General features: G+C 48.2%; 1 protein-coding gene across 1 annotated transcript in view; it reads right to left on the bottom strand.

The window, feature by feature from the left end:
- The window catches only part of LOC106613349 (URB1 ribosome biogenesis homolog), an 86085-nt gene that overhangs the window by 23165 nt on the left and 35286 nt on the right, over positions 1–27634 (bottom strand). Inside the window, 16 exon segments of the mRNA XM_045687048.1 lie at positions 372–562; positions 3439–3497; positions 3819–4005; positions 11307–11517; positions 11718–12188; positions 12190–12580; positions 12838–13167; positions 16054–16272; positions 16481–16680; positions 18055–18225; positions 19782–19920; positions 21044–21160; positions 23529–23642; positions 25498–25610; positions 25920–26037; positions 26962–27072. Coding sequence (XP_045543004.1) covers positions 372–562; positions 3439–3497; positions 3819–4005; positions 11307–11517; positions 11718–12188; positions 12190–12580; positions 12838–13167; positions 16054–16272; positions 16481–16680; positions 18055–18225; positions 19782–19920; positions 21044–21160; positions 23529–23642; positions 25498–25610; positions 25920–26037; positions 26962–27072 — 3142 coding nt within the window.

Here is a 27634-nt window from a genome sequence, read left to right as displayed (position 1 = left end):
ACTTAGATAACTGGTGCTGGGGGATAAACACCACTTAGATAACTGGTGCTGGGGGGAATACACCACTTAGATAACTGGTGCTCGGGGAAAAACACCACTTAGATAACTGGTGCTGGGGGATAAACACCACTTAGATAACTGGTGCTGGGGGAAAACACCACTTAGATAACTGGTGCTGGGGGATAAACACCACTTAGATAACTGGTGCTGGAGGAAAAACACCACTTAGATAACTGGTGCTGGGGGGAATACACCACTTAGATAACTGGTGCTGGGGGATAAACACCACTTCTGTGAGCAGCAAACTTCTGATCTGGATGGGCTATTAGGGAAAAACATAGAGAACAACAAAATGGCCCCCAACTCTGTACCTTTAACCTGTTTGTTCCCACTAAGGTCCTTCTCGTCTCCCAGCATGATGGGTAGGAACAGGGAGTGGCTGGAGGCCATCATGTGGATGGTAGGTAGAGGCAGCAGCTCTTTAGGTCCTTCACTACCTCCATACATCAGATCCAACATCCTGTTTAGTGTGGTCAGGAAGTTAGGGTCTCTGTAGCGATACCTGGGAAGGAAAAGATTCTCCATAAACAACAGACATCTACTGTTGAATATGTAGAGAGGACAATACATCTACTGTTGAATATGTAGAGAGGACAATACATCTACTGTTGAATATGTAGAGAGGACAATACATCTACTGTTGAATATGTAGAGAGGACAATACATCTACTGTTGAATATGTAGAGAGGACAATACATCTACTGCTGAATATGTAGAGAGGACAATACATCTACTGCTGAATATGTAGAGAGGACAATACATCTACTGTTGAATATGTAGAGAGGACAATACATCTACTGTTGAATATGTAGAGAGGACAATACATCTACTGCTGAATATGTAGAGAGGACAATACATCTACTGCTGAATATGTAGAGAGGACAATACATCTACTGCTGAATATGTAGAGAGGACAATACATCTACTGCTGAATATGTAGAGAGGACAATACATCTACTGTTGAATATGTAGAGAGGACAATACATCTACTGTTGAATATGTAGAGAGGACAATACATCGACTGTTGAATATGTAGAGAGGACAATACATCTACTGCTGAATATGTAGAGAGGACAATACATCTACTGTTGAATATGTAGAGAGGACAATACATCTACTGCTGAATATGTAGAGAGGACAATACATCTACTGTTGAATATGTCTCTAGAGGACAATACATCTACTGTTGAATATGTTAATATATATACATATACACATACACACATACACACACACACACAGCTCAAAAAAATAAAGGGAACACTTAAACAACACAATGTAACTCCAAGTCAATCACACTTCTGTGAAATCAAACTGTCCACTTAGGAAGCAACACTGATTGACAATACATTTCACATGCTGTTGTGCAAATGGAATAGACAACAGGTGGAAATTATAGGCAATTAGCAAGACACCCCCAATAAAGGAGTGGTTCTGCAGGTGGGGACCACAGGCCACTTCTCAGTTCCTATGCTTCCTGGCTGATGTTTTGGTCACTTTTGAATGCTGGCGGTGCTTTCACTCTAGTGGTAGCATGAGACGGAGTCTACAACCCACACAAGTGGCTCAGGTAGTGCAGCTCATCCAGGATGGCACATCAATGCGAGCTGTGGCAAGAAGGTTTGCTGTGTCTGTCAGCGTAGTGTCCAGAGCATGGAGGCGCTACCAGGAGACAGGCCAGTACATCAGGAGACGTGGAGGAGGCCGTAGGAGGGCAACAACCCAGCAGCAGGACCGCTACCTCCGCCTTTGTGCAAGGAGGAGCACTGCCAGAGCCCTGCAAAATGACCTCCAGCAGGCCACAAATGTGCATGTGTCTGCTCAAACGGTCAGAAACAGCCTCCATGAGGGTGGTATGAGGGCCCGACGTCCACAGGTGGGGGTTGTGCTTACAGCCCAACACCGTGCAGGACGTTTGGCATTTGCCAGAGAACACCAAGATTGGCAAATTCGCCACTGGCGCCCTGTGCTCTTCACAGATGAAAGCAGGTTCACACTGAGCACGTGACAGACGTGACAGAGTCTGGAGACGCCGTGGAGAACGTTCTGCTGCCTGCAACATCCTCCAGCATGACCGGTTTGGCGGTGGGTCAGTCATGGTGTGGGCTGGCATTTCTTTGGGGGGCCGCACAGCCCTCCATGTGCTCGCCAGAGGTAGCCTGACTGCCATTAGGTACCGAGATGAGATCCTCAGACCCCTTGTGAGACCATATGCTGGTGTGGTTGGCCCTGGGTTCCTCCTAATGCAAGACCATGCTAGACCTCATGTGGCTGGAGTGTGTCAGCAGTTCCTGCAAGAGGAAGGCATTGATGCTATGGACTGGCCCGCCCGTTCCCCAGACCTGAATCCAATTGAGCACATCTGGGACATCATGTCTCACTCCATCCACCAACGCCACGTTGCACCACAGACTGTCCAGGAGTTGGCGGATGCTTTAGTCCAGGTCTGGGAGGAGATCCCTCAGGAGACCATCCGCCACCTCATCAGGAGCATGCCCAGGCGTTGTAGGGAGGTCATACAGGCACGTGGAGGCCACACACACTACTGAGCCTCATTTTGACTTGTTTTAAGGACATTACATCAAAGTTGGATCAGCCTGTAGTGTGGTTTTCCACTTTAATTTTGAGTGTGACTCCAAATCCAGACCTCCATGGGTTGATAAATTGGATTTCCATTGATTATTTTTGCGTGATTTTGTAGTATTTAATAAGATTATTTCTTTCATTCAGATCTAGGATGTGTTGTTTAAGTGTTCCCTTTATTTTTTTGAGCAGTATATACATATATCTCAGACTAACCTGGAGAAATAAAAGGTTAGATAAATCACATGACACCCGACAGACACCCCCCCCCGACAGACAGACACCCCCCCCGACAGACAGACCCCCCGACAGACAGACCACCCCCCCCAGACAGACAGACACCCCCCCTTCCCCGACAGACAGACAGACAGACCCCCCGACAGGCAGACAGACCCCCCGACAGACAGACAGACCCCCCGACAGACAGACAGACCCCCCGACAGACAGACCCCCCGACAGACACCCCCCGACAGACAGACAGACAGACCCCCCGACAGGCAGACAGACCCCCCCGACAGACAGACAGACCCCCCCGACAGACAGACATACCCTCCCCGACAGACAGACCCCCCCTCCCGACAGACAGACCCCCCCGACAGAAAGACACCCCCCCTACAGACATACCACCCCCCCTCCGACAGACCCCCCGACAGAAAGACCCCACCCCTCCGACAGACAGACAGACAGACCCCCCCTCCCCTCCGACAGACAGACCCCTCCCCCCCTCCCACAGACATGACATACATTTATATTCAACAGAATAGTTGTGTCTGAATAAAGGATAAGAACACTTACTTCAGTCCAGCCTTGACAAAGCTGTTCCATTCAGCTGCTGTGATGTCTTCTGGAAAAGTCTGAGGGGGGAAAAAAAAGTTTGCTTCTGAGTTACCAATGTAGTCCTGCTCAGTTGGTAGAGCATGGCACTTGTAACGCCAGGGTTGTGGGTTCAATTCCCACGGGGGGACCAGTACGAAACGTATGCACTCCCTGCTGTAAGAGCGTCTCCTAAATGACTAAAATGTAAAATGTACAACAGAAACAACGTCATTTAAGTTGACATATTAACAAAAAAATTATCATGGCCTCTGGTCAACAATAATGCATTATATAAGAAATAGGGAGTCATTTGGGATGCGGACAACATGTATTTTAGCATGATAAGACTGTGGACCCACCAGTAGTACTGCTAGTCTATTCAGTATGTTGTCCTCCTGTGTGAGTGGTGCCGTGTTCTGTTCTCTGTTGTGACCGTAGGAAGAGCTCAGCCACCGGAGGGCAGCAGAGAGGACGGACGTCCTCCACACCTCTAGCTCCTCGGGACAGACAGACAGCACAGCACTGATGGGGTCCACCAGCTGCCATCTGAAGGGAGGGACAGAGAGAGAGAAAAATACACTTTGTTGATACATGGTCCCCTGTAACCCTAGTAGATGTGTGTATTTAACTGAAATTTGGCCGACTTTCTAATAAATGGCACCAGGGGGGGGGGGGGATGACTGACGTTTTACGGGCTCCTAACCAAAACGTGCAATATCGTGTTGTTTCCCAGTCATTGTTCGTTACTTATTTTATACATAATGTTGCTGCTACCGTCTCTTATGACCAAAAAGAGCTTCTCACCTCGAACTGGAAGAAGATTTTTAAAAAAGAATAAAAATTATGAGTCCGACGCGAAGGATATATTGCTTCTCCGAGACCAGGCCCAAATCCCCGTGAAGAAAAAAACTGAAATACAGGGGGCGGAGATCGGGTTGTCTTGTGAAAATTTGTCGGCGAGTGGGTAACCCGCCTCTACCATCCATTCTATTGGCCAACGTGCAATCACTGGAGAATAAACTGGATGATCTCCGTTTGAGACTACGCGTTGGCAGGACAGAACAGCTACCTCTGGTAAGACGAGAGGTGGGGGTGTGTGCCTATTTGTCAATAACAGCTGGTACTCAATATCTAATATTAAGGAAGTCTCGAGGTATTGCTCGCCTGAGGTAGAGTACCTCATGATAAGCTGTAGACCACACTATTTACCAAGAGAGTTTTCATCTATATTTTTCGTAGCCGTCTATTTACCACCACAAATCGATGCTGGCACTAAGACCTCACTTAACGAGCTGTATAAGGCCATAAGCAAACAAAAAAATGCTCATCCAGATGCGGCGCTCCTAGTGGCCGGGGACTTTAATGCAGGGAAACTTAAATCCGTTTTACCTCACTTCCACCAGCAAGTCACATGTGCAACCAGAGGAAAAATTAATCCTAGACCACCTTTACTCTACACACAGAGACGCATTCAAGCTCTCCCTCCATTTGGAAAATCTGACCATAATTCTACCCTCCTGATTCCTGCTTACAAGCAAAAACTAAAGCAGGAAGTACCAGTGACTCGCTCAATACGGAAGTGGTCAGACGACACAGTGACCGTACGTACATATCACAACCAGAAGCCATGGAATACAGGCAACATCCGTACCAAGTTAAAGGCTAGAGCTGCCGCTTTCAAGGAGCGGGACACTAATCCGGACACTTATAAGAAATCCCGCTATATCCTTCAGATGAACCATCAAAACAGGCAAAGCGTCAATACAGGACTAAGATTAAATCCTACTACACCGGCTCTGACACTCATCGGATGTGGCAAGGCTTGCAAACTATTAGACTACAAAGGGAAACCTAGCCGCGAGCTGCCCAGTGATGCGAGCCTACTAAACGGGCTAAATACCTTTTATGCTCGCTTCGAGGCTAGCAACACTGAAACATGTATGAGAGAACCAGCTGTTCCGGACGACTGTGTGATCACGCTCTTCGTAGCAGATGTGAGCAAGACCTTTAAACAGGTCAACATTCACAAGGCCCCTGGGCCAGATGGATTACCAGGACGTGGACTCAGAGCATGAGCGGATCAACTGGTAAGTGTCTTCACTGACATTTTCAACCTGTCCCTGACCCAGTCTGTAATACCTACATGTTTCAAGCAGACCACCATAGTCCCTGTGCCCAAGGAAGCGAAGGTAACCTGCCTAAATGACTACCGCCCTGTAGCACTCACGCCGGTAGCCATGAAGTGCTTTGAAAGGCTGGTCATGGCTGACAACACCATTATCCCAGAAATCGTAGACCCACTTCAATTCACATACCGCCCCCAACAGATCCACAAATGACAATCTCAATCGCACTGCACACTGCCCTTTCCCACCTGGACAAAAGGAACACCTATGTGAGAATGCTATTCATTGACTACAGCTCAGCGTTCGACACCATAGTGCCCACAAAGCTCATCACTAAGCTAAGGACCGTGGGCCTAAACACCTCTCTATGCAACTGGATCCTGGACTTCCTGACGGGCCGCCCCCAGGTGGTAAGGGTAGGCAACAACATCTGCCACACAGATCCGAGGAATGGTGCGTGTTTTGTCCCCTCCTGTACTCAAAAGACTAGAAATCATGGTGAATAACAATCTAACACAGGATGCAGTTGAAATAGCAATAGCCTTCAATTCCTACTTTATTGACTCTCAAGGTACTGACACAGAACCCCTCCACTGGTTTATTGGGCTCAGTGCTAGTGAATGACGCTCAACCTGTCTTCATCATAAGGGTCAAAGGTGAACAAGGTGATTAGCTCACTAAAGAACTCTAAATCCAAAGATGTGTTTGGGCTGGACTCTACCTTTCTTAAAAACTACAAAGAGTCACTCATTGGCCCCATTACTAAGGTCACCAACACATCTATTGGTCTGGGGGTGTTTCCAAGGGTATGGAAGTCAGCCATAATAACGGACATCTTTAAATCGGGCGACCCTGCTGATGTGAGTAACTACAGGCCCATTAGTATACTACCTGTAGTGTCGAAGGTTGTTGAAAAGTGTGTAGCAGAACAACTGATTTCCCACCTCAACAACAGCCCCTTCACATTACACTCCATGCAGTTTGGCTTCAGAGCGAAACACTCCACAGAAACGGCCAACTGCTTTCTTCTGGAAAATGTGAAGTCCAAGATGGACAAAGGGGGCGTTGTTGGGGCTGTGTTTCTGGACCTAAGGAAGGCTTTCGATACTGTTAACCATGAGATTCTCATCACAAAATTGTCCAAGTTCAACTTTTCCCCCGATGCCTTGAGATGGATGAAATCATACCTTGAAGGCAGAACTCAGTGTGTCAGAGTGAGCAATGAGCTGTCGCCCACTCTTAGCTATGATGTGGGCGTGCCCCAAGGGTCAATACTGGGGCCCCTCCTGTTCAGCCTGTACATTAATGATCTGCCTTCCATCTGCACGGGGTCTGAAGTTCAAATGTATGCAGATGATACAGTGATATATGTGCAAAGAGCAAACAACAAGCTGCACAAGAACTCACTACTGTAATGGTCCAGGTTACAAAGTGGCTCAGTGACTCGTGTTTGCATCTCAATGTGAAAAAAACAGTTTGCATGTTCTTCACAAAGAGGGCAACAGATGCTACTGAGCCAGATGTCTATGTGTCAGGGGAGAAGCTCCAGGTGGTATCTGATTTTAAGTACCTTGGCATCATACTTGATTCCAACCTCTCTTTTAAAAAGCAGGTGAAAAAGGTAATTCAAATAACCAAATTCAACCTAGCTAATTTCCGATTTATACGAAATTGTTTGACCACAGAGGTAGCAAAACTGTATTTCAAATCGATGATACTCCCCCACTTAACATACTGCTTGACTAGTTGGACCCAAGCTTGCTATACAACATTAAAACCTATTCAGTCTGTCTACAAACAGGCTCTCAAAGTGCTCGATAGAAAGCCCAATAGCCATCATCACCGTTACATCCTCAGAAAGCATGAGCTCCTGAGTTGGGAAAATCTGGTGCAATACACCGACGCATGTCTTGTATTCCAGATCCTAAATGGCCTGGCTCCCCCTCCACTCAGTATTTTAGTTAAACAGAAAACCCAAACATATGGCAGCAGATCCACAAGGTCTGCCATGAGAGGTGACTGTATAGTTCCCTTAAGGAAAAGCACCTTTAGTAAATCCGCTTTCTCTGCGAGAGCTTCCCATGTCTGGAATACACTGCCATCAGACACACATAACTGCACCACATATCACACTTTCACAAAATGCATGAAGACATGGCTAAAGGGCAATCAGACTTGTGAACATAATCCCTAGCTGTGTATTGCCACTTTGTCTTGTTGCTTTTTGTTCTATGTTGCTCTGTCTGTATGCTACATCTTGCTTGTCCTATGTTGCTCTGTCTGTATGCTACATCTTGCTTGTTCTATGTTGCTCTGTCTGTATGCTACATCTTGCTTGTTCTATGTTGCTCTGTCTGTATGCTACATCTTGCTTGTTCTATGTTGCTCTGTCTGTATGCTACATCTTGCTTGTCCTATGTTGCTCTGTCTGTATGCTATGTCTTGCTTGTCCTATGTTTCTCTGTCTGTATGCTATGTCTTGCTTGTCCTATGTTACTCTGCGTGTGCTCACTGTTCAATGATTGTCTATATTGTAATTGTTTTTAATAACCTGCCCAGGGACTGCGGTTGAAAATTAGCCGGCTGGCTAAAACCGGCACTTTTACTGAAACGTTGATTAATGTGCACTGTCCCTGTAAAAATAAAATCAACTCAAACTCAACTCCCTGTTCACCCATGACTGCATGGCCAAGCATGACTCCAACACCATTATAAAGTTTGCTGACGACACAACAGTGGTAAGCCTGATGACCGACAACAATGAGACAGCCTATAGGGAGGTGGTCAGAGACCTGGCAGTGTGGTGACAAGACAACAACCTCTCCTTCAACGTGATCAAGACAAAGGAGCTGATTGTGGACTACAGGAAAAGGAGGACCGAACATATTCACATCGACAGGGCTGTAGTAGAGCGGATTGAGAGTTAAGTTCCTTGGTGTCCACATCACCAACAAACTATCATGGTCCAAACACAGACCGAGACCGTCGTGAAGAGGGCCAAGCTTCCTGCCATCCAGGACCTATATTATAGGCAGTGTCAGAGGAAAACCCCCCAAAAATTGTCAGAGACTCCAGTCACCCAAGTCATAGACTGTTCTCTCTGCTACCGCACAGCAAGCGATACCGGAGCGCCAAGTCAAGGTCCAAAACGCTCCTTAACAGCTTCTACCCCCAAGCCATAAGACTGCTGAACAGTTAATTAAATGTCCACCCGGACTATTTACACTGACCGCCCCCTTCGTTTTTACACTGCTGCTACTCTCTGTTTACTATCTATGCATATTCACTTTACCCCTACCTACATGAACATATTACCTCAATTACATGGAATAACCGGTACCCCCTGTATATAGTCTCATTACTAACCTGTACCCCTGTATATAGCCTCATTACTAACCTGTACCCCCTGTATATAGTCTCATTACTAACCTGTACCCCCTGTATATAGCCTCATTACTAACCTGTACCCCTGTATATAGTCTCATTACTAACCTGTACCCCTGTATATAGCCTCATTACTAACCTGTACCCCTGTATATAGCCTCATTACTAACCTGTACCCCTGTATATAGTCTCATTACTAACCTGTGCCCCTGTATATAGTCTCATTACTAACCTGTGCCCCTGTATATAGTCTCATTACTAACCTGTACCCCTGTATATAGTCTCATTACTAACCTGTACCCCCTGTATATAGCCTCATTACTAACCTGTACCCCCTGTATATAGTCTCATTACTAACCTGTACCCCCTGTATATAACCTCATTACTAACCTGTACCCCCTGTATATAGTCTCATTACTAACCTGTACCCCCTGTATATAGTCTCATTACTAACCTGTACCCCCTGTATATAACCTCATTACTAACCTGTACCCCCTGTATATAGCCTCATTACTAACCTGTACCCCCTGTATATAGCCTCATTACTAACCTGTACCCCCTGTATATAGCCTCATTACTAACCTGTACCCCTGTATATAGTCTCATTACTAACCTGTACCCCTGTATATAGTCTCATTACTAACCTGTACCCCTGTATAGTCTCATTACTAACCTGTACCCCTGTATATAGTCTCATTACTAACCTGTACTCCTGTATATAGTCTCATTACTAACCTGTACCCCTGTATATAGTCTCATTACTAACCTGTACCCCTGTATATAGTCTCATTACTAACCTGTACCCCTGTATATAGCCTCATTACTAACCTGTACTCCTGTATATAGCCTCATTACTAACCTGTACCCCTGTATATAGCCTCATTACTAACCTGTACCCCTGTATATAGCCTCATTACTAACCTGTACCCCTGTATATAGCCTCATTACTAACCTATACCCCCTGTATAGTCTCATTACTAACCTGTACCCCCTGTATACAGTCTCATTACTAACCTGTACCCCCTGTATATAGTCTCATTACTAACCTGTGCCCCTGTATATAGTCTCATTACTAACCTGTACCCCTGTATATAGTCTCATTACTAACCTGTACCCCCTGTATATAGCCTCATTACTAACCTGTACCCCCTGTATATAGTCTCATTACTAACCTGTACCCCCTGTATATAACCTCATTACTAACCTGTACCCCCTGTATATAGTCTCATTACTAACCTGTACACCTGTATATAGCCTCATTACTAACCTGTACCCCTGTATATAGCCTCATTACTAACCTGTACCCCTGTATATAGCCTCATTACTAACCTGTACCCCTTGTATATAGTCTCATTACTAACCTGTACCCCTGTATATAGCCTCATTACTAACCTGTACCCCCTGTATATAGTCTCATTACTAACCTGTACCCCCTGTATATAGTCTCATTACTAACCTGTACCCCTGTATATAGCCTCATTACTAACCTGTACCCCCTGTATATAGTCTCATTACTAACCTGTACCCCTGTATATAGCCTCATTACTAACCTGTACCCCCTGTATATAGCCTCATTACTAACCTGTACCCCTGTATATAGTCTCATTACTAACCTGTACCCCTGTATATAGCCTCATTACTAACCTGTACCCCCTGTATATAGTCTCATTACTAACCTGTACCCCTGTATATAGCCTCATTACTAACCTGTACCCCCTGTATATAGTCTCATTACTAACCTGTACCCCCTGTATATAGTCTCATTACTAACCTGTACCCCTGTATATAGTCTCATTACTAACCTGTACCCCCTGTATATAGTCTCATTACTAACCTGTACCCCTGTATATAGTCTCATTACTAACCTGTACCCCTGTATATAGTCTCATTACTAACCTGTACCCCTGTATATAGTCTCATTACTAACCTGTACCCCCTGTATATAGTCTCATTACTAACCTGTACCCCTGTATATAGTCTCATTACTAACCTGTACCCCTGTATATAGCCTCATTACTAACCTGTACCCCTGTATATAGCCTCATTACTAACCTGTACCCCCTGTATATAGTCTCATTACTAACCGGTACCCCCTGTATATAGCCTCATTACTAACCTGTACCCCCTGTATATAGTCTCATTACTAACCTGTACCCCCTGTATATATCCTCGCTATTGTTATTTTATTGTTTCTCTTACATTTCTTACTCTGGTTAATTAGTAAATATTTATTGTATTGTTGGTTAAGGGCTTGTAAGTAAGCATTTCAAAGTAAGGTCTACACCTGTTGTATTCGGCTATGGTTTTACTGAGGTAATACCTGTACAAACACATTACCTCTCAAAGCCGTCTAGTTTCTGCAGGGCAGCAGGCAAGGAGGTGACGAGCTCTCTGATGTCCTTGACCTTAGTCGCCAGCGTGACCAGACTAGACAGAGCCTCCACAACCTCCACAGCCTCCAGGGCCTCCCCTGTGTCCTGCCCCAGCACAGAGAGGCTCAGCCTGGGGAACAGGGCCTTCTTCAGGGTCTTCAGCACCGCTGTCTGAACTGTGGGACAACATGGACATGTCAAACAACACGGTGACTGTGATAGTTAAGAACCAACCATACATTTTTCACTTCTTAAGTCAAGCATTAAAATGTCAATGGAGAGAGACTAAATAAGTGGAAGTAAGGATTCTCCCCGACGGAGGCATAAATATAGTAACAATGAGGCTGACACCGCAAACAAGACCACGACCACCTACCTTCTTTAGGCCTGGCCGGGTCCTCCCTGGCTGCAGTCTGCAGGTAACTGTTGACCAGCGGTAGGAATCTCTCTGTCTGGTCTGTGAGTTTCTCCACGTTCTGCGGCTGCAGGCACCACACCTCGAAGCAGAGCCTGTGAGAAGAGCAGTTCAGCAGCAGGGCTACCCCGATGGCCTGGGTGGCTGCAGTAACAGGTCCCTGGAGACAATGGAGCAGGACGTCAGTGTGGAGTAGTTTAGCGTTGCCTGGCTGGGTCCTCAGGGCCTGCAGGAGGAAGTTCTCCAGAGACGGGCTAGAGCAGGAGAGGAGCAGGGTGGCCAGGCCTTGGAGGTGGGCCTGGGAGAGGAGGACAGGAGAACCGGATGAAGAGGTGTTGGTGGAGGAGGTCTCGGTGAGGATCTGTAGAGCTGTGCGTCCGTAGACACTGAGCTCTGCTGCTCTGGAGCTCTTCTCTCCCTCCCTGTCACCCTCCCCCCGGGGTGATGAGGGTCTCCTTGGGGAGGAGGAGAAGGGAAGAGACCAGCTCCTGGAGGAGAGGGGGTTCCATGTAGGCATGCAGGGCCATGAAGGCTCTCACAGGCCGGGACGCCTCGTCGACCTCCCGCCTCTCCCCCAGCTCTCTGAGCAGAGCCCTTGAAACAGCCTTCAGGTAGGGGGAGAGGAGATAGAGGGAGTCCAGGGGTCGAAGGGCGGCGGCAGAGGTCTGTAATAGACCCAGGATGCAGTCAGACAGTTGTGCACAAAGCAGCTTCAGCCTGACAGGGTTGAGGGAGGTAGGAGGGACGGAGGACAACTCCAGAGACAGGAACCACTGCTCCATACACGGGTGCTTCAGGATGGAACTCAGCACTGACAACGCCATCTACACACACAGATCAGGGAAAAGATTACAGTATATCACATCACCAGAACAAAACGACAACGAGAAATATCCCAAATCCACCTGGGATAAGTTACTAAGTTACAGTAAACAAAGAAGAACAAGACTACAACTCTAAAGATATCCCTGACGAAGGTCACGGAGTCCTGGTCCTCCTTTTTGATATGGCACGAAGAGTTGAAATTCTGACTACTATATATCTGGTATACCACCTCCAGTAGAAGGGCTACTGGTCCTACCAGGCTGTGGTTGTCCTCCGCTTCAGAAGACGGGTTGAACTCCAGCAAGAGCTCTGATCCATTCAGGAGGTCCACAGCTTTGGGTTCTGCTGCCTTGGCTGGATCTACTACAGTGGCTGAGTCCTGGTCCATAGCTATAGGCTCCGTCTCTGCCGCCACCTTGGGATCCACAGCCATGGTTTCTGCCGTCTCCGCTTCCTTCTGATCAGCCACCATGGTCTCAGTCTCGGTTTCCAAAGTTGGTTCCTGTGGGCTCTGAAGCCTCAACACCAACCCCTGGAGAATTCCCATTAGGACACTGAGCGCCAGCAGCCCTGTGTTTTTAGACAACTGTGGAGAGACAGGAGGAGGCTACGCGTTAGGAGAGAGAGAGACGGGAGGCGGCTACGCGTTAGGAGAGAGAGAGACGGGAGGCGGCTACGCGTTAGGAGAGAGAGAGACGGGAGGCGGCTACGCGTTAGGAGAGAGAGAGACGGGAGGCGGCTACGCGTTAGGAGAGAGAGAGACGGGAGGCGGCTACGCGTTAGGAGAGAGAGAGACGGGAGGAGGCTACGCGTTAGGAGAGAGAGAGACGGGGAGGCGGCTACGCGTTAGGAGAGAGAGAGACGGGAGGCGGCTACGCGTTAGGAGAGAGAGACGGGAGGCTACGCGTTAGGAGAGAGAGAGACGGGAGGCGGCTACGCGTTAGGAGAGAGAGAGACGGGAGGAGGCTACGCGTTAGGAGAGAGAGAGACGGGAGGCGGCTACGCGTTAGGAGAGAGAGACGGGAGGCTACGCGTTAGGAGAGAGACGGGAGGAGGCTACGCGTTAGGAGAGAGAGACGGGAGGAGGCTACGCGTTAAGAGAGAGAGAGACGGGAGGAGGCTACTCGTTAGGAGAGAGAGAGACGGGAGGCTACGCGTTAGGAGAGAGAGACGGGAGGCGGCTACGCGTTAGGAGAGAGAGAGACGGGAGGCGGCTACGCGTTAGGAGAGAGAGACGGGAGGCGGCTACGCGTTAGGAGAGAGAGACGGGAGGCGGCTACGCGTTAGGAGAGAGAGAACGGGAGGCGGCTACGCGTTAGGAGAGAGAGACGGGAGGCGGCTACGCGTTAGGAGAGAGAGACGGGAGGCGGCTACGCGTTAGGAGAGAGAGAGACGGGAGGCTGCTACGCGTTAGGAGAGAGAGAGACGGGAGGCTGCTGCGCGTTAGGAGAGAGACGGGAGGAGGCTACGCGTTAGGAGAGAGACGGGAGGAGGCTACGCGTTAGGAGAGAGACGGGAGGAGGCTACGCGTTAGGAGAGAGACGGGAGGAGGCTACGCGTTAGGAGAGAGACGGGAGGAGGCTACGCGTTAGGAGAGAGACGGGAGGAGGCTACGCGTTAGGAGAGAGACGGGAGGAGGCTACGCGTTAGGAGAGAGACGGGAGGAGGCTACGCGTTAGGAGAGAGACGGGAGGAGGCTACGCGTTAGGAGAGAGACGGGAGGAGGCTACGCGTTAGGGAGAGAGACGGGAGGAGGCTACGCGTTAGGAGAGAGACGGGAGGAGGCTACGCGTTAGGAGAGAGACGGGAGGAGGCTACGCGTTAGGAGAGAGACGGGAGGAGGCTACGCGTTAGGAGAGAGACGGGAGGAGGCTACGCGTTAGGAGAGAGACGGGAGGAGGCTACGCGTTAGGAGAGAGACGGGAGGAGGCTACGCGTTAGGAGAGAGACGGGAGGAGGCTACGCGTTAGGAGAGAGACGGGAGGAGGCTACGCGTTAGGAGAGAGACGGGAGGAGGCTACGCGTTAGGAGAGAGACGGGAGGAGGCTACGCGTTAGGAGAGAGACGGGAGGAGGCTACGCGTTAGGAGAGAGACGGGAGGAGGCTACGCGTTAGGAGAGAGACGGGAGGAGGCTACGCGTTAGGAGAGAGACGGGGAGGAGGCTACGCGTTAGGAGAGAGACGGGAGGCGGCTACGCGTTAGGAGAGAGACGGGAGGAGGCTACGCGTTAGGAGAGAGACGGGAGGAGGCTACGCGTTAGGAGAGAGACGGGAGGAGGCTACGCGTTAGGAGAGAGAGAGACGGGAGGAGGCTACGCGTTAGGAGAGAGAGAGACGGGAGGAGGCTACGCGTTAGGAGAGAGAGAGACGGGAGGAGGCTACGCGTTAGGAGAGAGAGAGACGGGAGGAGGCTACGCGTTAGGAGAGAGAGAGACGGGAGGAGGCTACGCGTTAGGAGAGAGAGAGACGGGAGGAGGCTACGCGTTAGGAGAGAGAGAGACGGGAGGAGGCTACGCGTTAGGAGAGAGAGAGACGGGAGGAGGCTACGCGTTAGGAGAGAGAGAGACGGGAGGAGGCTACGCGTTAGGAGAGAGAGAGACGGGAGGAGGCTACGCGTTAGGAGAGAGACGGGAGGAGGCTACGCGTTAGGAGAGAGACGGGAGGAGGCTACGCGTTAGGAGAGAGACGGGAGGAGGCTACGCGTTAGGAGAGAGACGGGAGGAGGCTACGCGTTAGGAGAGAGACGGGGAGGAGGCTACGCGTTAGGAGAGAGACGGGAGGAGGCTACGCGTTAGGAGAGAGACGGGAGGAGGCTACGCGTTAGGAGAGAGACGGGAGGAGGCTACGCGTTAGGAGAGAGACGGGAGGAGGCTACGCGTTAGGAGAGAACGGGAGGAGGCTACGCGTTAGGAGAGAGACGGGAGGAGGCTACGCGTTAGGAGAGAGACGGGAGGAGGCTACGCGTTAGGAGAGAGACGGGAGGAGGCTACGCGTTAGGAGAGAGACGGGAGGAGGCTACGCGTTAGGAGAGAGACGGGAGGAGGCTACGTGTTAGGAGAGAGACGGGAGGAGGCTACGTGTTAGGAGAGAGACGGGAGGAGGCTACGTGTTAGGAGAGAGACGGGAGGAGGCTACGTGTTAGGAGAGAGACGGGAGGAGGCTACGTGTTAGGAGAGAGACGGGAGGAGGCTACGTGTTAGGAGAGAGACGGGAGGAGGCTACGTGTTAGGAGAGAGACGGGAGGAGGCTACGTGTTAGGAGAGAGACGGGAGGAGGCTACGTGTTAGGAGAGAGACGGGAGGAGGCTACGTGTTAGGAGAGAGACGGGAGGAGGCTACGTGTTAGGAGAGAGACGGGAGGAGGCTACGTGTTAGGAGAGAGACGGGAGGAGGCTACGCGTTAGGAGCTAGTCATGGTAGATGCGGCTCGATAAAGCAGCGCTCATACAGCTTAGCCGAGTGTTTCTCTGTACCATGCTGAAGTTGTCCACAGTGGTTTTGATGTACAGTAGGATCTGCTTGGCTGCAACAGGATACTCTGCCATCTCCATAGTGACCAGACTCTTCTCTAGCCTCCGTCTGAAGGAGTCTTCTAGCAGGGCAGAGGCCCCTTGGGTGTAGGCCGTCTTCAGGAGACCAGTAAAGGTCACAGGACTAGGAGAGACAGGGAAAGGGCTTTCACAGGACTGGAACTGTCAGACAGAGGGAGAGACCATAAAACAGGAAGTTGTTGCGGATACATAAAAATCATCGTTGTAATTAGCACTATTAAATAATATAACACTTTTACAATAACCTTATAATGAACATGATAATAACACTATTACATGTAATAAGACTGATGTTAAGATAATAACAGTTATTATCTGTATGATGGTGATGAGAGGGAGGAGTTCTAACCAGGTGTTCCCGGGCCTGCTGGGGTAGCCATGTTGTGTAGTAGTGATGAAGGTGAATGATGGAGTGATGGGGAGGACCAGGGTCTTCTGAGGAGTTCAGCTCTTTATCGTACTGGAGAAGAGCCAGGCTGAGGGGCAGAGGGTCTCTCTGACAGTGGAGCACATCACATAGGACTGCTGCCATGTAGTCGTATACTACACCTAAATACACAACATTACATTATACACCATCCCTCGGGTCAAATACACAACATTATACACCATCCCTCGGGTCAAATACACAACATTATACACCATCCCTCGGGTCAAATACACAACATTATACACCATCCCTCGGGTCAAATACACAACATTATACACCATCCCTCGGGTCAAATACACAACATTATACACCATCCCTCGGGTCAAATACACAACATTACATTATACACCATCCCTCGGGTCAAATACACAACATTATACACCATCCCTCGGGTCAAATACACAACATTATACACCATCCCTCGGGTCAAATACACAACATTATACACCATCCCTCGGGTCAAATACACAACATTATACACCATCCCTCGGGTCAAATACACAACATTATACACCATCCCTCGGGTCAAATACACAACATTATACACCATCCCTCGGGTCAAATACACATTATACACCATCCCTCGGGTCAAATACACAACATTATACACCATCCCTCGGGTCAAATACACAACATTATACACCATCCCTCGGGTCAAATACACAACATTATACACCATCCCTCGGGTCAAATACACAACATTACATTATACACCATCCCTCGGGTCAAATACACAACATTATACACCATCCCTCGGGTCAAATACACAACATTACATTATACACCATCCCTCGGGTCAAATACACAACATTACATTATACACCATCCCTCGGGTCAAATACACAACATTACATTATACACCATCCCTCGGGTCAAATACACAACATTACATTATACACCATCCCTCAGGTCAAATACACAACATTATACACCATCCCTCGGGTCAAATACACAACATTATACACCATCCCTCGGGTCAAATACACAACATTATACACCATCCCTCGGGTCAAATACACAACATTACATTATACACCATCCCTCGGGTCAAATACATAACATTATACACCATCCCTCGGGTCAAATACACAACATTACATTATACACATCTATGAATACACACAAACAAGGCTTTGAGTGTTTGAACGAGCCACAGACAGTCAGCCAGACAGCCAGACCCAGACAGTCAGTCAGCCAGACCCAGACAGTCAGTCAGCCAGACCCAGACAGTCAGCCAGTCAGCCAGTCAGCCAGACAGCCAGAAAGCCAGAAAGCCAGTCAGCCAGACAGTCAGTCAGCCAGACCCAGACAGCCAGTCAGCCAGACCCAGACAGCCAGACAGTCAGTCAAGCCAGACAGTCCGCCCGCCAGACAGCCAGCCAGACAGCCAGTCAGCCAGAAAGCCAGTCAGCCAGAAAGCCAGTCAGCCAGACACCCAGTCAGCCAGACAGTCAGCCAGACCCAGTCAGCCCCCCAGTACTTTAGTAGTTTACCTTTCTCCGTTCTGTAGGTAGCAGGTAGTTTGTTCCTGGCCTCCAGGACAGCAGGTACCACGGCACTGAATGGGAAGGTCTGGAGGATGAGGTCATCACTAAGCGCCGGGCCCAGCTCCTCCGTCTCCCCCTCGCTGCCCTCCATGATCACGTCAACCATGTCCAGCACATCTAGAAATACAGCAGCACAGTGTTTCCCACCAGGCCAAGGCTTTGTCTTCACTAGCCATGTTTCCATTATTAACATACCCAGTGATTTTTTATTGTTGTCGACGTTTAGAAAGTTCACATAGAAAATACATGCGACAATTGCCTGTGCGTTTCAAATTAACTGTCGTGTCGATAATTATTATTATTTTTTTTAAACCTAGTGTTGAATAAAATTACGTTTTTCCATTTTCCATTTAGGCAAACTGCGCATTAATAAATTGGCGCCAGCCTGTATGCCCTTCCACCTAAGTGTTTCATGTCTCAGGCTGCCCGAGAAAGCCTGCATGGATAGAACACACACACACACACACACACGGTGGCCAGTATATTAGGTACACCACCCTGTCACCAAAGTGGTTCGCTCCTACAGACAGTGAGTCACGTGGCCGTGTCTTGCTATATAAAGCAGGCAGACAGGCATCGAGACATTCAGTTACTGTTCCACTGAACGTTAGAATGGGCTAAATGAGTGACCTAAGCGACTGAGCGTGGTATCGTCGGTGCCAGGCTCAATGGTTCCAGTATCTCAGAAACTACTTCCTGGGCTTTTCACACACGACAATGTCTATGGTTTACAGAGAACGGTGCAACAAACAAAAAACATTCAGTCAGCGACAGTCCTGTGGGTGAAAACAGCTCGTTGATGAGAGAGGTCGAAGGAGAATGGAAAGAATCGTGGAAGATAACAGGCGTGAAATGGGGATGTAGTGTAGTAAATCACCAACCGTCTATGTGAGAGAGACAGGATGTAGTGTAGTAAATCACCAACCGTCTATGTGAGAGAGACAGGATGTACTGTAGTAAATCACCAACCGTCTATGTGAGAGAGACAGGATGTAGTGTAGTAAATCACCAACCGTCTATGTGAGAGAGACAGGATGTACTGTAGTAAATCACCAACCGTCTATGTGAGAGAGACAGGATGTAGTGTAGTAAATCACCAACCGTCTATGTGAGAGAGACAGGATGTACTGTAGTAAATCACCAACCGTCTATGTGAGAGAGACAGGATGTACTGTAGTAAATCACCAACCGTCTATGTGAGAGAGACAGGATGTACTGTAGTAAATCACCAACCGTCTATGTGAGAGAGACAGGATGTAGTGTAGTAAATCACCAACCGTCTATGTGAGAGAGACAGGATGTAGTGTAGTAAATCACCAACCGTCTATGTGAGAGAGACAGGATGTACTGTAGTAAATCACCAACCGTCTATGTGAGAGAGACAGGATGTAGTGTAGTAAATCACCAACCGTCTATGTGAGAGAGACAGGATGTAGTGTAGTAAATCACCAACCGTCAATGTGAGAGAGACAGGATGTAGTGTAGTAAATCACCAACCGTCTATGTGAGAGAGACAGGATGTACTGTAGTAAATCACCAACCGTCTATGTGAGAGAGACAGGATGTAGTGTAGTAAATCACCAACCGTCTATGTGAGAGAGACAGGATGTACTGTAGTAAATCACCAACCGTCTATGTGAGAGAGACAGGATGTAGTGTAGTAAATCACCAACCGTCTATGTGAGAGATGGGGATGCTGGCGTTGTCACCATCCTGTCCGCTAAGATTGGCCTGCAGGTAGGCTGCCTCCTGGACAAGACTGGCCACCTTGTCTGTGTAGGTGTAAGGGTTACACACCAGACACACCATCACCTGGGGGACATAAACACATCACAGGGTGACACACCATCACCTGGGGGACATAAACACATCACAGGGTGACACACCATCACCTGGGGGACATAAACACATCACAGGGTGACACACCATCACCTGGGGGACATAAACACATCACAGTGTGACACACCATCACCTGGGGGACATAAACACATCACAGGGTGACACACCATCACCTGGGGGACATAAACACATCACAGGGTTACACACCATCACCTGGGGGACATAAACACATCACAGGGTGACACACCATCACCTGGGGGACATAAACACATCACAGGGTTACACACCATCACCTGGGGGACATAAACACATCACAGGGTTACACACCAGACACACCATCACCTGGGGGACATAAACACATCACAGGGTGACACACCATCACCTGGGGGACATAAACACATCACAGGGTGACACACCATCACCTGGGGGACATAAACACATCACAGGGTTACACATCATCACCTGGGGGACATAAACACATCACAGGGTGACACACCATCACCTGGGGGACATAAACACATCACAGGGTTACACACCATCACCTGGGGGACATAAACACATCACAGTGTGACACACCAGACACACCATCACCTGGGGGACATAAACACATCACAGGGTTACACACCATCACCTGGGGGACATAAACACATCACAGGGTGACACACCATCACCTGGGGGACATAAACACATCACAGGGTTACACATCATCACCTGGGGGACATAAACACATCACAGGGTGACACACCATCACCTGGGGGACATAAACACATCACAGAGAAGAGACAAACACACACACACACACACACACACACACACACACACACCCTGTATCATAAATAGCATAACGCAATCAAACAATCAATAACACAATCAAATAATCAATCCCTAAGTGCGAAAGGCCTCGGGTAAGAAGGTGTTGATCGATGTTTTTTATTTTATGCTACTTATGTCGACGATCGTAGCATAACGATAGATTGATCGATTGAGAGTATCTATGACTGATTGATTCATTGATTGTTTGGTTGATTGATTGATGTATCAATTGATCCAATCGATCGACCAACTGTATTCTATGGAGGTGGACCAGGTGACTGACCCTCTCCAGGAAGTGTATGACTGTGTCCTGCTGGTCTGGTTGTAGTCTGTCCAGGTGGTTCAGCCACAGCTCCAGCTCAGACCAGGTGTACTCAAACACTCCACTGTCCTTCAGCACCTAATTCCAAACAATGGAGACCAAGGAGTTTACAGGAAGTCACTGTAGATGTATTTAATAAATACACCCCAATTCATTTTACTACGTTGGGCACATTCAAACGAGTCAGTGGGTATACTAAATTCCCTATATAGGGCACTACTTTTGACCCACTATGGGCCCTGGTCAAAAGCAGAGGTGGAAAAAGTATTAAATTGTCATACTTGGGTAAAAGAAAAAGATTATTTAATAGAAAATTATTCACGGAAAAGTGAATGTCACGCAGTAAAATACAACTTGAGTAAAAGTCAAAGTATTTGGTTTGAAATATACTTAAGTATCAAAAGTAAAAGTATAAATCACTTCAAATTCCTTATATTAAGCAAACCAGACAACACGATTTTCTCGTTTTTGTTATTTTACGGATAGCCAGGGGAACACATTTACAAACAAAGCATTTGTGTTTAGTGAGTCCTCCAGATCAGAGGCAGTAGGGATGACCAGGGATGTTCTCTGTTTAGTGAGTCCTCCAGATCAGATACAGTAGGGACGACCAGGGGTATTCTCTGTTTAGTGAGTCCTCCAGATCAGAGGCAGTAGGGACGACCAGGGATGTTCTCTGTTTAGTGAGTCCTCCAGATCAGAGGCAGTAGGGATGACCAGGGATGTTCTCTGTTTAGTGAGTCCTCCAGATCAGAGGCAGTAGGGATGACCAGGGATGTTCTCTGTTTAGTGAGTCCTCCAGATCAGATACAGTAGGGACGACCAGGGATGTTCTCTGTTTAGTGAGTCCTCCAGATCAGAGGCAGTAGGGATGACCAGGGATGTTCTCTGTTTAGTGAGTCCTCCAGATCAGAGGCAGTAGGGACGACCTGGGATGTTCTCTGTTTAGTGAGTCCTCCAGATCAGAGGCAGTAGGGATGACCAGGGATGTTCTCTGTTTAGTGAGTCCTCCAGATCAGAGGTAGTAGGGACGACCAGGGATGTTCTCTGTTTAGTGAGTCCTCCAGATCAGAGGCAGTAGGGATGACCAGGGATGTTCTCTGTTTAGTGAGTCCTCCAGATCAGAGGCAGTAGGGATGACCAGGGATGTTCTCTGTTTAGTGAGTCCTCCAGATCAGAGGCAGTAGGGACGACCTGGGATGTTCTCTGTTTAGTGAGTCCTCCAGATCAGAGGCAGTAGGGATGACCAGGGATGTTCTCTGTTTAGTGAGTCCTCCAGATCAGAGGCAGTAGGGATGACCAGGGATGTTCTCTGTTTAGTGAGTCCTCCAGATCAGAGGCTGTAGGGACGACCAGAGATGTTCTCTGTTTAGTGAGTCCTCCAGATCAGAGGCAGTAGGGATGACCAGGGATGTTCTCTGTTTAGTGAGTCCTCCAGATCAGAGGTAGTAGGGACGACCAGGGATGTTCTCTGTTTAGTGAGTCCTCCAGATCAGAGGCAGTAGGGATGACCAGGGATATTCTCTGTTTAGTGAGTCCTCCAGATCAGAGGCAGTAGGGATGACCAGGGATGTTCTCTGTTTAGTGAGTCCTCCAGATCAGAGGCTGTAGGGACGACCAGAGATGTTCTCTGTTTAGTGAGTCCTCCAGATCAGAGGCAGTAGGGATGACCAGGGATGTTCTCTGTTTAGTGAGTCCTCCAGATCAGAGGCAGTAGGGATGACCAGGGATGTTCTCTGTTTAGTGAGTCCTCCAGATCAGAGGCAGTAGGGATGACCAGGGATGTTCTCTGTTTAGTGAGTCCTCCAGATCAGAGGTAGTAGGGACGACCAGGGATGTTCTCTGTTTAGTGAGTCCTCCAGATCAGAGGCAGTAGGGATGACCAGGGATGTTCTCTGTTTAGTGAGTCCTCCAGATCAGAGGCAGTAGGGATGACCAGGGATGTTCTCTGTTTAGTGAGTCCTCCAGATCAGAGGCAGTAGGGACGACCAGGGATGTTCTCTGTTTAGTGAGTCCTCCAGATCAGAGGCAGTAGGGATGACCAGGGATGTTCTCTGTTTAGTGAGTCCTCCAGATCAGAGACAGTAGGGACGACCAGGGATGTTCTCTTGATAAGTGTGTGAATTTGACCATTTTCCTGTTCTGCTAAGCATTCTACATGTAACGAGTACTTTTAGGTGTCAAGGAAAATGTACAGACATTATTTTCATTCTGAATGTAGTGAAGTAAAAGTTATCAATAGTAAAAAAATATATATATATATAAATAGTAAAGTACAGATACCCCCCAAAAAATGACATAAGTAGTACTTTAAAGTATTTTTTACTTAAGTACTTTACACCACTGGTCAAAAGTAGTACACTATGTTAGAGAACGGAGTGCCATTTAGGACAAAGCCAGTGTGTGATTGAAACCCGGACGGAACTGAGGCAGTAGGTCTGCTCACCTTCACCACCAGTTTCTTGGTGGAGATCTTCAGGTGGCTGTTGGTGCTGCTCACAAACATCTTGAGGAGCAAGAAGAACACAGACATCTCCCCAGAGCCTGTCTCCACATGATCCTGACAGAGACAACACAAGGAGCAAAATGGAATGACTACAAGGTTATGAAAAGGAGACTTCACAAATAACCAGGGACAAAACTTTCACTGGGGAGACATGACCCCCCCCCCACACACACACACATTCTGAAATTGCATTTTGTCCCCCCCCCAGTTTTATTATTGCACTGTGATGCAAAAAGAGGCATGCTGAAGGATCATACAGACACCTCAGAGCGTGAGACACAGAGTAGGTGAACGGATGATCTCCGCATGTGTGGTTCCCACCGTGAAGCATGGAGGAGGAGGTGTGATGGTGCTTTGCTGGTGACACTATTAGTGATTTGTTTAGATTTCAAGGCACGCTTAACCAGCATGGCTATCACAGCATTCTGCAGCGATATGCCATCCCATCTGGTTTGGGCTTAGTGGGACTATCATTTGTTTTTCAACAGGACAATGACCCAACACACCTCCAGGCTGTGTAAGGGCTATTTGACCAAGAAGCAGGGTGCTGCATCAGATGACCTGGCCTCCACAATTACCCGACCTCAACCCAATTGAGATGGTTTGGATGAGTTGGACCGCAGAGTGAAGGAAAAGCAGCCAACAAGTGCTCAGCATATGTGAGAACTCCAAGACTGTTGGAAAAGCATTCCAGGTGAAGATGGTTGAGAGAATGCCAAGAGTGTGCAAAACTGTCATCAAGGCAAAGAGTGACAATTTTTTATTTTTACATATTTTTTTTTAACATAATTCCATATGTGTAATTTCATAGTTTTGATGTCTTCACTATTATTCTACAATGAAAATAGTAAAAATAAAGACCGGTACTGTATATGTATATATGTATATATATCACTAGATTTGATTTATTACCAGATTAAGGGTACACTGTGCAACTTTCATAGGGTTTGGATGCCCTATATGGAATACTATACGACTACAGGAGTCTGTATTGACAACATGCCCACGTCAGGGGAGATACCTATTTAGGCAATCCCTAGCTGCTGGGCTGCTCAGTCCTGGCCCTGGGGGGGGTCTGACCTGGGCCAGGACTGAGGTTGACACTCTGGCTTCGACCTAACACACCTGGAACCAATAATGAATGTTTCTCTAAGATCCTAAAGCTGAGTGGGGTGTGTTGGGTTGCTGTAGGGCGGTGGGCCCTTAGGGGGCAGGACGGGGCGATCCAGCTATATTGTGTACAAGTAAAAAGAGCACTACAGCTTATGCCTATGATATGAATCACAGCGCCTTCCCGGCGCCACCGGCCCGCCCTCTGGCGCCACCGGCCCGCCCTCTGGCGCCACCGGCCCGCCCTCTGGCGCCACCGGCCCGCCCTCTGGCGCCACCGGCCCGCCCTCTGGCGCCACCGGCCCGCCTCTGGCGCCCTCTGGCAACTTCTCACCATTACAATAACAGGGGGAGGTTAACAAATTACCTGAGAGAGCCCCCCCAGATCCCTGCAAGGTTATGTCCCTACCACTTCCAAAAACCAAAGTTGGGCCCCTGAAAATAACAGCCATTTACTGTTGCCATAGTCTCACCTTTCCTTTGAAACCCCTCTAGGAGATGGCAGACAGTACAACCCCTGGTCTGTTCCATGCTCCTTATAGGGGATATTAGCTCCCCTGAACCAGGTGAACCAGGTGATAACTTGCTGGTCTAGAAGCTCCCCTGAACCAGGTGATAACTTGCTGGTCTGGATGCTCACCTGTACCAGGTGAAGCAGGTCTAGAAGTTCCCCTGAACCAGGTCTAGAAGCTCCCCTGAACCAGGTGAAGCAGGTCTAGAAGTTCCCCTGAACCAGGTCTAGAAGCTCCCCTGAACCAGGTGATAACAGCAAACACACCCCGATCTATAACGGTCTCACCTGAACTCTGAACCAGGAGAATCTGCTGGCCGGCAGGTCAAGGGCCAGTTGTAGTATCTGGTGTTGAAGGACTGGAGGGACCTCCTCTCTCATACCTTTCTCTGACACGATACCTGGAGAGAGAGACAAAATACAATACCTTTAAAACTAAACATTTACTTGGACATGATCCCTGAAGATTGACACAATCAGTGGATGATTTCACAGGCCTTTTTGGATAGCAGTATGGATACTCAGAACGATGGGATAATACAGAAGTTGTGTTAATGTAGTAACAGAACGGAAGGCAAATTAATGGATTTTAACATTCTGTTAGTACATCAAGGCGGCAACTTCCATATTTTTAACAGATCAATCAATCGATGAATCAATCGATCGTCCATCCATAGAGTTTATAGAGCAGTACCTTTCGAGCAGCTTGCTGAAGTCAAACTTGCTCTGGCTGACCAGATGGGGTACCACCTTCTGGTAGAGACACATGACCTGAAGGATGAGGGCCTTCAGGAGGATGACCTCCTGGAGACTCGGGGACTGACGGGGCTGGAGGAGAAAGGAGAGACAGAGACAGATGGGAGAGACAGACAGACAGACAGACAGACAGACGGGAAAGACAGACAGACGGGAAAGACGAGACAGACGGGAAAGACAGACAGACGGGAAAGACGAGACAGACGGGAGAGACAGACAGACAGACAGACAGACAGACGGGAAAGACAGACAGACGGGAGAGACAGACAGACAGACGGGAAAGACAGACAGACAGACGGGAAAGACGAGACAGACAGACAGACAGACGGGAAAGACGAGACAGACAGACGGGAAAGACAGACAGACAGATAGATGGGAAAGACAGACAGACAGATAGATGGGAAAGACAGACAGACAGATAGATGGGAAAGACAGAGAGATGGGAAAGAGAGAGAGACAGACAGATGAGACAGACAGTAGAGACAGACAGTAGAGACAGACAGATGCGACAGACAGATGCGACAGACAGTAGAGACAGACAGTAGAGACAGACAGTAGAGACAGACAGTAGAGACAGACAGTAGAGACAGACAGACAGATGAGACAGACAGTAGAGACAGACAGATGAGACAGACAGTAGAGACAGACAGATGAGACAGACAGTAGAGACAGACAGTAGAGACAGACAGTAGAGACAGACAGTAGAGACAGACAGTAGAGACAGACAGACAGATGCGACAGACAAACAGATGCGACAGACAAACAGACAGACGCACGGGAAGAGAGAGACAGGAGAGAGTCAGTCAGTCACCCCTTGTTCAATTAAAGAGAGTTAGTCAGGACAATATAGAAATGAGGAAAAACACCATATTGGTTAAGGACTAGGTCTATTTCCACGATGTATGAAGAGAGAGTTAGAATTATAATTCTAAGGAAGAGAACAATCCACTGACTGTAAATATATTAGAATATAAGACATCTACCAGGTTGTTGAACTTTAGCTGCCTCCTCTTTGACATCTCCTTCCTTCTTCCCTTCCTTCCCTCCTTTCTCCTTCTTGGTCAGCGACTGCCATTTGGACACGATGCTGGTCATGTCCGGTAGAACCTACAGAGAGAACATGGACGCCCCCCCCCCTGAGTTCAGTTGATCTCCTTCACTCTGTTGACGTTGTGCAGCAGTCAGTGTGAGAGAACCTGTTTGCTGGTGCAGAGTGGTCATTCAGTCAGATAAAAGGTGCTTATCATTGGCTCTACATGGGCAGTATTGCATTTAGTTTAGTAGCTAGGAGGTCTACTGTATGTTGTCTACCCCAGTAGGTCCACAGTTCTACAGTAGGTCCACAGTCCTACAGTAGGTCCACAGTTCTACAGTAGGTCCACAGTACTACAGTAGGTAGGAGGTCGACTGTATGTTGTCTTTCCCAGTAGCTCCACAGTAGTACAGTAGGTCCACAGTAGTACAGTAGGTTTACAGTACTACAGTAGGACTACAGTACTAAATCTACAGAATCACTTTTATTCTCCAAGTACATTTACACAAACCTGGAATTTCACTAAGTGAATTAGTGCTGCCAGCAATAGATACATATACAGACAGACTACAGACAGACAGACAAGGCAGACAGACTACAGACAGGAGTTTAGACAAAGTCAACATACAGTATATA

Source organism: Salmo salar, chromosome ssa09, assembly GCF_905237065.1.
Source record: "Salmo salar chromosome ssa09, Ssal_v3.1, whole genome shotgun sequence".
NCBI classification, from domain to species: domain Eukaryota; kingdom Metazoa; phylum Chordata; class Actinopteri; order Salmoniformes; family Salmonidae; genus Salmo; species Salmo salar.
This window is presented reverse-complemented; position numbering and strand designations above follow the sequence as displayed.